The sequence below is a fragment of the Choristoneura fumiferana genome, chromosome 8 (genome assembly GCF_025370935.1).
Source record: "Choristoneura fumiferana chromosome 8, NRCan_CFum_1, whole genome shotgun sequence".
NCBI lineage: Eukaryota > Metazoa > Arthropoda > Insecta > Lepidoptera > Tortricidae > Choristoneura > Choristoneura fumiferana.
This window is the reverse complement of record NC_133479.1, coordinates 12,022,052-12,039,921: the sequence shown is the minus strand read 5'-3', so window position 1 is coordinate 12,039,921 and position 17,870 is coordinate 12,022,052. Positions and strand designations below refer to the sequence as shown.

General features: G+C 38.7%; 1 protein-coding gene across 8 annotated transcripts in view; it reads right to left on the bottom strand.

Moving 5' to 3' along the window:
- Positions 1-17,870, bottom strand: part of Lar (tyrosine-protein phosphatase Lar) — a 474,823-nt gene that overhangs the window by 39,102 nt on the left and 417,851 nt on the right. For all 8 annotated transcript variants that reach the window (XM_074091236.1, XM_074091242.1, XM_074091237.1 and 5 more), the window contains one exon: positions 10,321-10,431. In XM_074091236.1, the coding sequence (XP_073947337.1) occupies positions 10,321-10,431 (111 nt within the window). The remainder of the gene's footprint in view (positions 1-10,320; positions 10,432-17,870) is intronic.

Here is a 17,870-nt window from a genome sequence, read left to right as displayed (position 1 = left end):
GTAGCTCACCCAAACACTATGAGATTTGACATTTCGGAGACCTCACGCTACACTAGCGCCTCTAGCGGCGAATTCATTCGCGATAGCCCTCATTATGTCGATTTGTAGCACTTGCAATTTTTGTGGTAGGTGCGGTCACGAACGTTAATTTGGGACCCATTTCGTCAAAAAATCCTTTGTATTGTCATACAAAATGACAGATATTCGATCTTACGAGTAAGAGGGTCCAAATTAAATTATCGTGACTGTACAGAGGCCTATTGGCTAACACACTTGGAATCACAATCGCTTTCACCACTTCCTTCTGTCACATGGAATAAGACGAGGGTAGAAAGAGATGGTGGTCGTCAGCGAGTTAGGCAACACGGCATCAGGGTCTTTCAAATAGCGCGTATGGTACACGCTGATCCGTCGAGTACCAAATCTAGGTCTGTTAAAATTTTAACGTAGTACAAAACGCTTCAAGCGCCATCTAGTTTAGCAAGTGTCCATCCCCGTCAACTGTCCCCCGAGACCAGACGCTGTACAGTTGTTCTTTTGCGTAGTCAGGTGGCCGCAAAAACGGCGCTACTCGTAACACTGTCTCCTCTGACATTGACAAAGGTCCGGAAAATGCGCCAATAATGCTTTAAAAAAGTCCCCGAAGGCCTCTACATGTGACGGGGCCTCTATGCTCCAATTGAGCATTTAAGTAGGTCGGACCTGAGTGCCCTAATTTGGGCCTTCGATTGAATTATTAACGATGTCCGGGTGAGATTTTTAGGCGGATTGTTCTGGATTTAGGACGATTTTGTTAAATGAACAAAGCATTATTTAGATGGTGCGAGAAATCGATTTGCCATTGCCGTCGATAGTCGACTACCTATAGCCGTAGGGCTCAGTAATGTAAATTAAAATAAATAAATATCATGGAACACTTGACCCAATTGACCTAGTCCCAAACTAAGCAAAGCTTGTACTATGGATACTAGGCAACGGATAAACATACTTATATAGATAAATACATACATAAATACATATTAAACATCCAAGACCCGAGAACAAACATTCGTATTATTCATCGAACCCGGGACCTCAAGCTTCGTAGTCAGGTTCTCTAACCACTCGGCCATCCGATCGTCGATGTAATGAGAATGTGGACGATACTTCCCCTCACTCTGTATAAATCAGTTAAGTCCCATTTAGATAATGCGAGAACTTGCAGGCAAGTTTCACTACATTGCGGTATTTGTTTGATCAACTGAATTCATTGTCCTTTAATAGTCTGCGATGTAACGCAACTTGCATGGTCTAAATAGGGCTTTACACTCAACTTATGGCCTGCCAACTTCCCGCCAAGAATCTATGAGCGGCACGTCGGGCATAAAAATTATATCGATTTGCAACTATTTTAAGATTGTTTTTTTTGGAATCTTTTTGTATTTTTTATTTCAATTCCAAATTTTTACTTTTACGGTCATCCCGTAAAACCTAAATTGAAAATACAAACTGAAATATAGATGCATAGAAAAACCAGAAAAATAAGACCAGCACTGGAAATTGAACCCAGGTCCTCGGCATTCCGTGCTGTGTGCTATACCGCTACACCACTGCTGGACAACGGTACAGACACGAATTTCCCCTATGCACCACATATCTCAGCTTGTTTGTTTCTTATTTAGCCACTTAAGCAGTGACGCTACTACAACTATTTTGGCTACTAATGCTGTTGAAAATCAATTGCTGTGGGCCGCTGCTCTATTGCAATTGCTACAACACATTTGTGGCCTACACCACAAAAAGTTGAGTTTGTCTGGTCTAAATGAAGCTCAATTGTATTGTAGGTACCCAAGCGACAGAGCAATGCTTGGCATCTTTCGAGTTTGCTTCTACCGTACTGAGTCCACGCGGAGGAGATCACGAGTAGACTAGCTACCGAGATCTAGTACCAGGGTTGCATCTAGAGTGGATAATCTAATCTGCCTCTACTGTTTCCTATCCAGCACGTCTCTTGCTTAGAAATTGGAGGACAAAGTCTTATTTGATCCAGCTCGTTGGTGAACGACCTCGCGCTTCTCTGCCTTGGGTGATCCCAAATACAATCAGTTTTTCTTGGTTTTTCCAGACTTACATCGCCTCTACGTATGACGCTAGTAGATAATCATCATCATATCAGCCATAGGACGTCCATTGTTGGACATAGGACGCCCCATTGACTTCCAGTTGCTTCGGGCGGAAGCAGCCTGCATCCACCATGAACCCGCGAAAGCACGCGAAGCGAAATATAGCTATGTACGTTAGTAAGTCGCACGAATACCATTAACCATTAGTCGACGTTTTTTTTTTATTTTTTTTTATTTGACTGGATGGAAAACGAGCAAATGATGACGTATGATGATTGACCAACGTGCTGTACCAGGCCCTATACCACGAAGTGCAAAACTCGAACTTCGTAACTTGCGTCCCGCTGGCGCTTATGTCATTTAAAACGCGAGTGAAAGGGACGGTGCGGTACGAACTTCGATTTGCGAGTTTCGTAGTAGCCCCTCAGACACGGAAGTTCAGTTTGGCGCTGACCAGCTCACCCATCCATTTCGTTGGTGACGCTAGTAGATACATCGAAAAATCGCGAGCTCGTAAGAGTGTTTTCACATTATCCGATCCGATATCGGTATCGGATGACGATACGATATCGGGGCAAGTAAAATGTATGAAATTTGTACCTGTCTTTCACATTGTCCGGTCCGATATCGGATATCGGACCCGACACCGATATGTTGGCGGCACAATCGGATGCCCGAGGGCTGTCGGACGATAATGTGCGCAGAGCCCGATGCGTGGTGGCCATTTTGAGCCGGCAGTATCGGAACGATTTTGTCGGAAATATGTGAAAATAGCACATGGTGTCGGCTATCGGGTGTCGTCCATCGTCGTCCGATACCAACATCGGATCGGACAATGTGAAAACGCTCTTAGACAGTCCGCTACACCCCATAGACAATACGTCTAATGAAAAAGTTCAAATCCACTTTTATCCTTACTTTTTACCGTCACTCTTAGTCTTAAGGTGATTTTCCACTGGCGAGACGAGACGAGAAATTCGCTCAACTTCTGCTGCTTTATATACTTTACATCTTACGATTTAAACCAAGTAACAGAGTTACTGAACTTACTTGGCGTCCAAGTCTTATTGAATTAGTTCGCAACTGAAAAGGGACGCGATTATGTCCCTCTTCAAACGCTTTCTAGCTCTCGGACGGTTTTGTTAAGTTTTATTTTTGCTTCGTATTAGAATCACAATTTATACACATTGATAACTTATGGAGTGTTTGCCGATATTTATTGATAAAAATAAGTTTTTTAGCAACACTAGTTTTTGCTGACGGTAGGTACTTGTCTATTGCCTATCATGATAATGATGACTTGTCTATTGCACTGGGTTGGCATCCACTTGTAAGCTTTGAAACAAACTTTTAATTAATGAAATATTTTTTTAAGATTCAGTGGTCTAAAGATTCCCGTCGACAACAAACAAAGTTTACATCATAAGTATAAGTCACTGCTAATATATAATTATTATCATTTAATTAATATTTAACTATTTTACTGCTAATAAATAATATTTTTAAATTTAGTAAGTATAATACGACCAGATGGCCTAGTGGTTAGAGAACAACACACAAAGCTTGAGGTCCCGGGTTCGATTCCCGTGTCGGGGCAGATATTTGTATGAAAAATACGAAGTTAGTTTTCGGGTCTTGGGTGTTTAATATGTATTTAAGTATGTATCTATCTATATAATTATATTTATCCGTTGCTTAGTACCCAGAACACAAGCTTTGCTAAGCTTACTTTGGGACTAGGTCAATTGGTGTGAATTGTCCCGTGATATTTATTTATTTCTTTATAAAAATAATAATAATAGAACGGAAAAGAATCTTGTTTCTCTAGACACAGATATTAGCTTTCATACTAAAATTATTTGCCGGTAGATAATTAATTAATCTAAAATAGACATCGACAACCCTAAGCGTCCGCGCCGGAGTAGGCAGTTAAGTCCCCTAAAGGGTCAGAGTGTGCATACCTGTTCTCTTTTACCATAGTAAACAAAACTAGACAAAAACAAAAAGTACAACAAAAAGTAAAACAGACGTGTGTAGATTTTTATTGTATGTGTAGTTTTAGGTGTAGGAAGAAAACATATGTTAATTTTATGATTCTTTATTTATTTATTAAATTCTAAGTTGGTAATACAACAAAAAAATGCGTCTTTTGCGGCAAGTTCGAAACGACTTGTTGATGAATTTTATCACATGAAAAATTCTCATTCTTATGAAGTTTTAGTTCCGAGCGCTATAGCCACGTTACGGAATCGAAACGGGGACAAATAGGGCGATCGGCACGGCACAGCACTCGACCAGCGAAGCGACCGAACTGCACGGCGCGCGGCGAGGCACTGCGTAATTTGTCTTGCGAAGATTGGTTAGCGGCCATGTAAATGACGCTTGGCTGTGTGCGTGCGTCGATTCGGGCGCTAGTATAAAGTCGAACTACTGCCACGTTACTCTTTTATAGGTATAGATGACCGACTATTACGCCATATTTGTCTAAAGTTTGTCTGATGGCCCTTAAGTGCCAAAGTACCGCTATCACCGCAACACCGACGCATTAACGATCGACGAACATTTGACTCCTAATCCAGTTGTTGCAGCTACAGATAACAAAGTTTGATCGAACTATCCCGGGGGAACACGCATTTCCTGCCAATGGATTAACTATTAATAGCCCCTTCGGTAAGGGTGGGATTCCGAGCAAAGGTGCTCCCGTGTTTGTGATGTAGCACCCTGACTGAGCTGAGCTGGCCCTATACCACTAAGTGCAAAATTTTAACTTCGTATAGTGCCGTCCCAGTAACGCTTATGTCATTTAATACGCGAGTGAAAGGGACGGTGCGATACGAACTTCGATTTGCGAGTTTCGTAGTAGCTCCTCTGAGGAGATGAACATGTTTGCACTTGAATCATGGATGTGTTTCAGTGTGTTTTTGTCTGTACTTATAAGTTTTTTTATCTGTTGTATAGTATTCATAGTACAAGCTGCTCTTAGTTCGCGACAAGAGGCCGTATTGCCTAACGTTTCTGGCGCTCGCGATCGCAATCAAATGACAGTTTTTGTATGCGAAATCTGTCATTTGATTGCGATCGCGAGCGTCAGAAACGTCAGAAACCTATTTGTCTTATTTATTTTAATACTAGCCTGTTACCCGCGACTCCGTCCGCGTAGAATTCGTTTATCCCTATCCCGCGGGAACTATGTGATTTCCCGGGATAAAACTATTCTATGTCCTTCCCCGTAACTTAAACTATCTGTGTACCGAATTTCATCTAAATCGGTTTAGCGGTTTTGACGTGATGGAGTAACAAACAAACAGACAAACAGACTTACAAACTTTCGCATTTATAATATTGGTGGAATCTTCGTTTTTCCTTTCGTTGTATTTTTCGTACAGTCGCTGTCACTTCATGTTTGAACTTTTATATAAAATTGTCAGATGGCATACAGTGACAAGGTACTAAAGTGTAACGTTATCTTTGACCTCGACTGTACCCGCTGACATTTTATTTATGTTTACTCTTGAAGCATTGACGTGGCGTCATAGTCTTAGAAGCGGCTTTAAATTATATCATAGAGGTATAATTTTAGTGGCAGAATTTCTATACGCCACTGGCGGAATTATAGAAATTTTGTTACATTCGTAAATTTACCTGCCAGTTTTATAAGCTTGCCTTTACCTAGGTACAGTCAAGGGCAAAGATATCGACACGCCAAAGTTGCAAAAATATGTATACCCGGCCTTAATGTTAAGTGCATAAAGTCGTGTATACATATTTTTGTAACTTTGGCCGTGTCGATATCTTTGCCCTCGACTGTACATACCTAGGTATACTTGCACATACTATGCAAGTGAACTGTACATCATCTTCAGTTTCTAGATTTTTTGTTAAATATAAGAGAATTAAGTATAAAATCAATTTAGCTACGGACGGACTTCAAAAGAATGCCATAAATTTTAGTGTCAATGACCGTATTAATAATCCTCCGCTGTCGGTTATGTTATACATATTATGGGAATACTTTACGGAACCCTCTACGAGCCAGTCCGATTCGCACTTGGTTATTTTTACTGGTGTGCCGTGAAACTTTGATGAACGAACAGTGTGCCGTTAAAACCAAAAGGTTGAAAACGCCTGGCACATATAAAAATAAATGTACCATCAGCCAAATATGTGATCTACCCTAAAGTAGATAATCGTTTGCATGTCATAAAACAATAATGCCAAGAGACGTGTCTGTCAACTTGAAAGTTCAACTTTAGCGACATATTCATTTGATAGGATCTTGTTTGAAAATTGATAGACCACTTATTAGTTGAAGGTACATTATCAAAATATAGCCTTTAATAAGTTTCTGGTATATTTTTTTTAATACAAGCTTTTTTTTGCTGACTGTACTTTTTGTTGACTGTACTTGCATTGTCATCCAATCTACATTTGCATACCAAATTTCAAGTCGATGCTATTAAACGTTGAAGAGTTTTCTGCAGAGTCGATCCTGGCTGGACTACCAGGATGTCACTACTAGATTATTGTATTATCACGCGATTTACATAGGTATTTCAAATTTCAAGTCAATCTGACAACTGGAAATTGGTCAAATTTAACTTGCAAGATTTGATTACAGACAGACAGACAACGGGACAGCTGAAACAAAATGAAAGCTTGTAAAAAAGATAGTACTTATTGTTATAAAGATCAGAAAAGGGTTCTCTGCATTTTCCCAACTCACGTTTACCAAATGTTAAACTATATTTTATCGAAACTTTCATAAAACAAACCTAATCTAACCTACTGTGTTCTATAAAAGCATGATAAAATACACTGAGAAAAAAATTGGTTTCGGAGAAAATTGAGAGTTAGAAAATTAAACAGTTGGCAAATGAAACATCTGGCAAATCATAATTCTGCGAAAAGGCAGAACCCGCATGTGAAGTTATTGCGGTAAAAATTTAAATAGCCTATTATGATTGGAACTGTCAACATTATTTAAACTTTAAATTGTAAGCTAACTATTGTAACATTGTCAAACTTAAAACCTAAAATTGCTAAAAGTGGCTCCGAAGCGGTAATGTTTCGTGTGCTTTGCCTAACTACATCATTTGGGAATACAGGCGTGATGTTTGTGTGTATTTGTGTTAAATTGTAAGCAAACTGTTAAGCCGACATTAAATATCGTAGAGGTTCTACGGTGCTACGGCCCGTAGCCACGTAGCGAAGCTCGTAGCACCACGTGGAAAGTAATTTCGTGTGTAATTGTTTTCAAATTAAAGAATGATTGATTAAGGAGGCCATCGCAGAACAAAGGAACGTACGCCAAAACAAATAAATGGAAGTCGGATTTTACAAGCCACAATTGGTAAGAAACTTTTGGTGCGGAAATTAATTTTGGATTATTTTAAATTTGAATCTATTGATTTCATATTTATACCGGGATTTTTTTAATGATAATAATAATTTATTGGATAATAAACCACACGTGCACTTACAAAGCTGAAATCTTATGTATTATAATAAGTTCTAGTTGCAAGAATTACATATAGCAAATTAAAGTAAGGCATTAGATGAAAAGGTTTGTTAAAATACATCAAGGAAAATCCTCTGATCTTCATGCTAGGATAACCGTGATATGAAGATCAGCGATTTGGTATTAGAACACTTATACATTAACAAGGTAACAATCAATGATACGCACGAATTACTAAACATAAATATACATATTTATCCTCGACTTCGCGAGGACACTGCCGTGTCCCAGATATTGCCTGTTGTATAAAAGAAAAAATACATTGAAATGTTGATTCCTTATACTATCTATCCTAGACTAAACTATCACAATAAGCAGCCATAAATAAAGTCTTTCGTAATCATCAGAAATCCTAGAATTAAAAAAAATGTTGATGATGAAAGTTCACCAGTCAATGAACATAGTAAATAGTAAATTCGTCATATACCAGGTGAAATTTTAAACGTGATAGAAAATTAGTTTCTCTAGATCCGTTAAAGATGGACAAAATAAATTAACTCAATTGTTAAATTTAGTCTTGTTAGATGTAGGATCTTCATAATTGTTTGAAAATTAATCACCAACCCAATGAATGGACTCAAATTCAATAAAACTAATTAAAACAAATGAGCTAGGAATACTATTTTAATAACTATCATAACCTGAATTTTTATTGAAAAATATTTAAACAAAAAATATTGTGGCTGGTGCTTTTGAAACCATATAAAAAAGAAGTATAGTCAACACAGTTTCCATGATTTGATCCAAACAATCCAAAGTCTGATAGTACATCGTCCGTCAGTCATCTGCCATCTCACGTCTGATTGAACTTAATCAAAGTATAAACAGTGAGTGCGAACCGAACCCGATACAGCTGATAGTTAACGAGCTGTAACTTGAAACTTAGTTTGGTGCGTTTGCCGTTTGTCTTGCCGTTATTGATCGATGTTGACGCAAACTGAACTTTGAGCGTTTACATTTCGTGTTTGCGTTTTCTAGTTTGAATTTCGATTGGTGTCACTATGACAAGTTTTGTTTTTTTTAAGGCACAATAATAATATATTATTGCTTAATAATAACATCGAAATCAGTTTTACATATTGATGTCATAAAAATTTGGAACGTCTACGATATTTTTTCTCAGTCTAATTTTGAATTTCATACCCTTGTGTAAAGTAGCTTAAACGCATTGTCAAACTTTGACTTAAAAAATAAATAAAAATAGTCCAATACCGTATTAAAAACTCATTACAAGGTTATTCAGTCAAATTTAACCAGCCGCCTGCGAAAACATTCCGGCTTTATTTACAGACACCTTGTACACCGTATAAGAAGCAACTAACTCACTTGAAATGTATACAACTGTACAAAATATAGCGTATACTTTGTTTAGCTAAACTAATTGAAACTATTCAGTCATACATATCTAAATGTGGGGCTGTTAGGCGCGGAACACTTAGTGTGCGACGTTATCGTACAAAATAAGTTCCAACGTTAGTTTCTTTCCCGTAAATTTGTTTGAGAATACAGTGTGCAAATGTGAAACAAAACTAAAACTCAATATTGTTATTTGGGACACTGCTTTTTCTTTCTGTTGTATTTCGCTTCTCACTTCCAAATTATATATTTATGTTTTGTGATTGTCATATGGATTCACTGAATATCAGCGTAGTTGCACTTTTTGCGAAAAAAATTGTAAAAATTGTAAAAATGTTGTTGCATTGTGTGTTTCAAATAAATATTTCATTCATTCATTCAAACATATTCTTATTCTTATAACATTGTCTCCTTAAGAACGAGTAAATAGATATTATTTGGAAATAAATAATTACCCGGTCTTCCTCTTACAGAAATAATAAATGAATATGTTAATTGTTTAGACCACATGTGACCATAATTGAAACAAATTAATATTCCTTAGTCGGCGTTTTAATTTATTTCAATAATTGCAGCTGCTATAGTGACAAATGTGACAAGAGCGATAGGTTATTTGAAATAAGCAAAATTGGTGATTTTTTAAAATTTATAACTTTAGAAAAATTAATGATTCTAGCGAGTAATTTTATACCACTACAATTTCAAACGAAATAAAGTAGACCACTCGTTCACTCGTTTTATGCACTTCGCTCCGAGTTTTGGTGCGAGACAAAAATTAGCGTGTAAAATAATGGTTCTGTATAGACATGGGTAATCTCGACTCCGACAAGGGATCTGATTCACTAAATCCGGCTCCGGTATCGGTACCGAATCCGCGTATTGACTCCGACTCCTTTATTGACTCCGGTTCTTTCGAGCGATTATTAGTTTGTCTATGGCTGATCCGGCTCGGTTCGGTAGCAAGGTACTGAAGTACCGATTCGTGCTAATGGCTCTTTAGAATCTGTGAGTCACTTCGGATATAGGTATGTACTTACTACTGGCGAACCGGCTCCGGGGAGCGGCTCTGAAATTGGTATCATGCTATTCCTCTTCCTCTCGTGATAAATGCTATTAGCGTGAGCGGGACCCGACGTGATTGAACGATGTTGAAGCGAGTGCTGAATCGCCGATCGCGAGTCGCTCGATCCAATAGGTTGGTCGGAGTTAGTAACTCCTCGGAGTCGATAAGATTTGAAATGAGTCAATAAGGGATTCGGATCCGCTTAAGGATCTGCCTCTTTTGAATCTTCAGATTCGGATTTACCCATCTCTAGTTCATTAGATGAAAATAAAAGAACGTACCTTTGACGTATAGGGAAGTAGGTTTGGAAAATTCAGTGCCGATGGAATTTTCGGCGACACACTCGAACTTGCCCTGGTCCTCTTCCTCGCTCTTCACTATTTGCAGGGTACCTGTAAAGATTGCATTATATAAGTAAAACTTTTAAAATATTGACAGGAACACAGGGATAAGAGTTTACTCGTCATGAGTACTATGTTAGTACTGTTCTGACAATGAAAATTATACCTTATGGAAAAAGCTAGTCCCGCGGTATTGCAGTAGCAACGACGCTATGTCACTCTCTGGCCCATAAAATATCTCTGTGCCAAAAATCACGTCGGTTCGTCGCTCCGTTTCGACGTGAAAGACGGACAAGCATACAAACACACAAACATACCAACACACACACTTTCGCATTTATAATATTAAGTAAGTGTATGGATAATCCAGCTGACAGCCTAATTTAGATTTTATTTAGGAAACTATTCAATGTGTCACAAATCACCACCCACCCCTAAACGTGTGACGCATTTTATGACCCCCATAGATAGCCCCCAAGTTAAAAAAAGCTTGTTTTATAAAACCAAACACCAGATGATATACCGCTACTAGTTTGCGTTCCAAACATGTATTCACGATGTAAATAGATAAAGATTTACGACTTAATAACATCACGCCTCCGGGATCCATTAGGGGATGGCCAGCGGCCATGCCTCACCCCGCAGGGTGTTTATAGTGCTCTTATACACCAGTTATTAAGCCAATGTATAACCATATTTTCGAAGAGTAGTACGATCGATAACCGTTGCGGAAGAAAAGTCCTCGAGTGGCGACCACGAACCGGAAGACGAAGCGTTAGCAGGTCTCGCACTAGGTGGCCTGCAGGGCTACTACGAAACTCGAAACTCGAAGTTCGTGTCGTGCGGTCCCTCTGACACTTATACTATTTAATACGAGAGCGAGAGGGACGGTACGATACGAACTTCGAGTTTCGTAGTAGCCCTGCTGATGACATTTCGAGAGTAGCGGGAAACCAGTGGACGCAAGTGGCAAGTTGTCGTTCATTGTGGCGTTCTAAGGGGAGGCCTTTGTTCAGCAGTGGACGTCTACCGGCCGATGATAATAAAATGCATAACCAACGTGAGTTGCCTCACATTACTATGGTTAAGCATATCCAGTAGAGTTTAGCTTAGGCTTCCATAATAACGCTAAGCACCTTGATTTTACCGGTGCCATTTCACCTCGTGCCTGCGTATGCGTTTCAAAAGCGACCATAATTCCTTGTTCATATGATTGAAATGAATAACAGCAGCATCCCCATTATAGATCAGCTATCATCTAGTGAATTGCCAATCATCTGGAAACAATTAGTGACGTTCGATGAATCTGTGGTGCTCAGTCAAGGCAAAGTACATGCTCCGAGTTGGAAACATTGTAGCGTCGAACATTCTAGATCGTCAAGCTATGTTATGCTACACAAATTAATACGTAATGATCACTAATCTTTGTAGAACCTAACAAGTAGGTACAAACCTAGTTCTGTTATTTTGATCTCAGATACCTTTTGAGATACGGAGCCCTAATTATCTATTATTTTTCTTAGCCTCCACACACACATCCACATCTCCCGAATTAACCATTTGTCCCCAACATTATAAAACCTCATTATTCATTTATTTTTAATTTTACTACCATTCTACTCTACTGCTGTTTGGTAGTCGTATAGTTAGAAAAAAGTTTGTAGTTCATTATTTTTGATTTCAATTTGAGATTAAAAAAACGTACGTAATTGAAAGCTTCTTAATTTGTGATTCCAAGAACAAGACGCCTAGGGATTTCTCCCAAAACACTGCCACTGAAAAAAGAAACCGAGCAGCGCCCGGAGCAGAGCACAAAGAAAATGTAATTACGCTGAAACACGGAGGACTGGGAGGACACAGACATAGTTTTAATAAAAACATACAACGTGACCCACAGCCGCGGGTCGCGGCCGCGGAATATTATTTATCAACCCGGATGAAATTAAAAACTTTGATAAGGTTTGACTGAGAGCCTAAAGAAATATGAAAAAGACTGTAATATTCTGATTTCAGTTCTCTAGGAATTGTTAACATATAAATTAAAATTAGAAACACGAAACAATGTTGCTTGTTTGTAAAGAAGAGACGAATATAAATGTCACATAATAATAGAAACTTAACAGCAATGGTGAAACAGGCTCTAAATCTTGTGAAAGGTTGTTCCCTTAAATAAAAAATTTAGCGCGTTCTGAGTCTACAATATTTCTAATACCTACTTATCACGTTTAACAAGACCAGTCAATTTCGCCCTTTAAATCAAAGTTCTGTGTATTTGCCCGCAAAAATGCGGTAAAAATGTTGTTAGATTTATGTGAAATTATTTAAACAATGATAATAGCTTCGTGTGCGATATATTTCTTCATAAAGTTAACATCGTCAGCGGGAAGTAGAAAATATGATCGCGGCGGGCTCGGGCCAAGCGGGGCAGTTTATGGCTATCAATTTCTGGGGCGATACGACAAATTGAAAAATGTTTTCTACAAATTGATACGCTGTTATTAAAATGTTCGAAGAACTGAACTTTTAATTTATTCTTATATATAACAATATGAAATATTAAGTTCCATTGGAGGTTAAATCGTCGAATGGCGTTTCTAGTTTTTCATTTTAAACAGCGGGCAGTGTTAGCGATCCCGTCGCAGTGAAACAATAAACCGGATTGTCAGTACGAGTGATGACTGTTAAATAAAAAATAAGGATAATCGTCGCCAACGTTGGTCCCATGTTGGGCGCCAAAATCGCGACGATCCCTCGCGGTGATCACAGTAATAAAATGAAACTACCAACCACTACGTGGTTGGGACCAGGGGATCTTGTGACAGCCCCGACGATAGGTTGGGACATCTCTGACGAAGGTCCTCGCTTTTTGAATTGAAGACAAAAGCAAACAGTTAAAGTTGAGTTTTTGTAAATGATGTTTCACAGCTGGGCTAAACCGCGGACCTGTTTTGTTTCTGTTTGTCGTAAAAACGCGGTAAAAGCGGGTCGTTGAGTCGTGACTTTTTAGGCTGAACTAAAGTTTAAGTAGCCAAATCAGTTAATTCGTGACCAGGAGTTGAATATGTTCATAAAAAAATTACATCATGACATTGCACTGTACTGTATCACATTGGACTGTACGACATTGCACTGTCCGTAGCTATTTTTTTCATTCTCTTTTGTATTTATATATATTATATAATAATACCTTTAAACGCGCAATTTTTATATATATATATATATATATAACCAGAATCTCGGAAGCGGCTCCAACGAATTCGATGAAATTTGGTATGTGGGGGTTTTCGGGGATGACAAATCGATCTAGCTTGGTCTTATCTCTGGGAAAACGTCGAGTCGAGTTTTAGCCCGAGCTAAAGTATTAAATTTATAACTGATAATTACCAAGTGGAATGGGTCATGCCACATACAAGTTATATCTTTCATACATACATCAATCGAATTTTATTTATGTAAATATTGTAATAGCACGGTAGTCAACGTAGAAATATTTCCCCCTTGATGTCTTTAATACTGCCAAAAGTCCAGGAAGACCGTTTCGGTGTAGTGGATTATGCGGCTCACTAGTGCTGGGAACATTGGCCTGCTCGCCTTAGTACAGTGATTTATTAGCTTTTAGGTCGACTTGGGCGTTCATACAAAGCACGGTATATTGGGCATAAGAAAGGTTAGCTAATATTAGTTTTTGTACAGAATATAAGTGGTAACCTTGACCTTTTAAAATACCTATTACATTCAATATGAAAGGCGTTATATAAAAAGTGTTGTGAGAAATAATGAGCACCTCATTCTTGGATCTTTTAGGCGACTCGCTTTTCATCATTTTTTTTTGTATTGGGACCAGTTTACCATTAACGCAACGAATATAGTTATCAAATAATTCAAGAATCTTATTCTTACTGACTGAATGTAAGTCATCCTAGGCTATATACGTCCCATTCAAACTTAGGCACAGGCCTCCTCTTAGAATTAGAGGCCTCGGGCCGTAGTTAGATTTTTTGAGCGGGTCACGTTTATGAATGGATCCCTTAACGAGCGATAGTTTTTTTTCTTAAATTTTAACATCAACGATTATGTCACGTAGTCGCACCTATCATGGTTATGAAACAGGGGGCAGGTGTGCTGGTTCAACGGGGCATTCAGAAGGTTCCCTTTGTTCAGTAAACCCTTTGATGTTGGCTTCGGACGCCCTATCCAATAGAGAATTCGGACACGATAGTTTTAGTATTTTTCAAAGGGAAGAATAACGTAATTGTTGACCGAGCGAGCGCGATGCGTCTCCGTTGGGGCAAAATAGCCTTCGTGTATCTATCTGTTCTCTTCTGTAGGTCGCATTTCTAAACCGATTCTCTTGTCCGTCCGTCCGTCCGTCTGTCAAGACCCCTTTTCTCAGGAACGCGTGGAGGTATCAAGCTGAAATTTATATCAAATAGTCAGGTCTACTGTCCCTTGAAGCTGTGAAAAAATCAAGCTTCTAAGCCAACGCAATCAAAAGACTGTAGTCGTTTATGCCGCAAATTTTCGCAAATTTTCGAAACTCGCAAGGGAATCAAAAGCTACAGGGTACTTCCCGTGAACTCAGAATCTTGAAATTTGGTACAAAGCAACGTCTATAGCACAGATAAAGGAAAAATTGCGAAAACCGTAAATTTTTAGTTACATTTATACGGAACTCTCGGTACACTCGCACTTGGCCGGTATTAAAAAAAAATACAAATTTCAGCCAATTTAAAACTCATCTCTTAGAGTCGCCTAGCAATAGTAGGTACCTAGAGCTTATAAAGCACACGGACAGATGACCTGGTTACAGCCGCGGGTTCACGGTGGATGCAGGCCGCTGCCAACCGATCAACTGGACTTCTATGGAGGAGGTCTATGTCCAACAGTGGACGTCCTACGGCTGAGATGATGATGATGATAAAGCACAGGGTATGTAGCGCAAAAGTAATGCAAGTTACGCACGTTACTACTTTGAAAAATCTCATATCTCAAATGAATACGTCAACATGATTAAGCCTTGAAATAACTTCATAAAGTTTACTCGGAAAAATTATCGATTTTGAGGTACCATCAGCCAAATATGTGGTCTACCATCGAAAGTTGATAACCGTTTGCATGTCAAAAAACAATAATGCCAATAGACGTGTCTGTCAATTTGAAAGTTCGATTTTAGCGACATATTCATTTGATAGAATCTTGTTTAAAAATTGATAGACCACTTATTTGGCTGATGGTACCTACCAGTTTTTTTAAAGTAGTGACGAAATAAGATTTGATATGTGGTAAAATAAGGTATTTCTGAATTACCTAGTAAGTAATATTGAACCTATAACAATAAATATTTAATCATTTATTTGTCGATAAAAAATATGGCCAATACTACAGTAAAAACGAATGTGCTGTAAAAGTCAAAAACACAAGTTGCATAAAACTATTTAGTTCGGTCAGAAATCAGAGTTTAAATGAACGTATAAATTCATCACAACGTGTTTAATTACTAAATTAATAGGACGTTTTATGGCGAGAGGTTGGCGCGTAAAATCATTAAGACAATATAACATAATAATAATCTACCGCAAGCTTATAATGACAATGAAGCTGATTCAACCATACACAGTAAAAGACAAGAAACTTCCGCCAATTGAATAGGCATTTAAAATTAAGCCGATTCAATTAATTGGACCCGAATAAAACTTTAAGGTTCTGCTTTGAATTAAGAGAGATTTAGACATTTTAACCGTGCCAACCTCGCCCTTATTGTCTATCGAGACCGAATCTTATCTAGCAGCGACCTCAACCACCTGTCGGTCGTGACAGGTTTTACAAAACGAGCTCACAATAGCTGTCAGATTCAACAAAGCGGGGCAAAGTTCTCCCATCTCGACTCTCAATGTGAAGCAATTTCCAACTTAGCAAAGTAAGCCGCATTCCAAGTGATAACAGAATGCGTCAACAACTCCAGCGGGGGAGGCGTAATTAAAAGAAAAATAAGCGTTATTCATAAATGTCCAGCGGAATAGCGGGGTCGTCGCAGCATTATACTGCTGCCAGCCACGTGCGACCCCCGAGCTCCCTGCAACACTTTGCCGGATCGTTTCAAGATAGTGCCTCTCGAAGGTGCTCAGGGGCCAACTTACGCCGGTTAAGATAGCTTTATCACGGGGACCCGTTTAATCTAGCTCTTAGGCGGACAGGAGGAAACGGTCGATTTACTTTACACCCACAACGGTTGATTAAGTATGAGGTAATGTTATTTCCCGGACTTATATGAGGACATGCGAAGCTGTCTTAATGAACGCGTAAAGAATAACTTGTGAGGCCTTATGTGCCAACTAAATAAATTGGATGGTCATCGCTGGAAGAGCAAGGAAATGAGAGTAGCTGGCAGTGCGACAAAGGAATATGTAAGTATTAGAGAATGAGAGAAAATAAATGGAATCAAAATGGAAGCTGAAGACGGACGTTTTTAGTCCCGTGTTTGTAACAAAAATGGAGTATTTAGACGTTTGTGTGAAAAGTTTGACGGGTAAGAAGAAATCGATGTCTAAGGGCATTTTTTTTGGGTATTGGAGAAAAGTTCAATTTTATTCAAATACAGTTGGATACTCATGGAATTGTGTTTTCTATCTGTGACTTTACTACATTGAGTGGCAAACTAAATGTTTTAACGAGTTCTTGAGTGGAGACCGTGAAGACTAGGTGGAGCAATGATCTTCGCAGGGTAGCTTGCAGTAACTGGATGAGAGTGGCCGAGGATCGTGCTCAGTGGCGTGCAATTGAAGAGGCCTATGTCCAGCAGTGGACTAAGATAGGCCGATGATGATGATGATGATCACATTGAGTGTCAGGAATGGAGAGTAGTGAAATTCTACTAATATTATAAATGCGAAAGTTTGTGAGTTGAGGAGTGGTTGAGGATTTGATTTTTTTAAAAGCTCTTACTTTATTTACTTGCACTGTTTCTGTGCTTGTTGTTATTTGTGTTGTTTGTTGTTGTTAGTGTGTTGTGTCTGTTGTTGTTGTTGTTGTTGTTGTTTTTTGTTAGGGTCAAATCTTGCAATTGACTTAAAACTTGGCGTACATTATGTGGGTTGGACAACAATGCAAATAGCCTACAAAAAGTACGGTCAACAAAACTTAAAAAATAAATAAAAAAAAACTTATTTTCTATTCGAGATACGTAATTCACGAAACATTTAAGCGACTTTCTTCACGACCACTTCTAAGTTGTAAGTTACACTTGATTGAACCTCTATCTAGACTAGGCGCAGAGGCAGTATTGCCTAACGTTTCTGACGCTCGCGATCGCAATCAAATGACAGATTTCCCATACAAAAACTGTCATTTGGTTGCGATCGCGAGCGCCTGAAACATTAGGCAATACGGACTCGGGCACTATTCGCTACACAAGACAGTATTTGCGTCTAAGCAGCTCATGGACATTTTACACAATAGTTGGAAAAGATCGCATACAACCAAGTAAGTTGGTG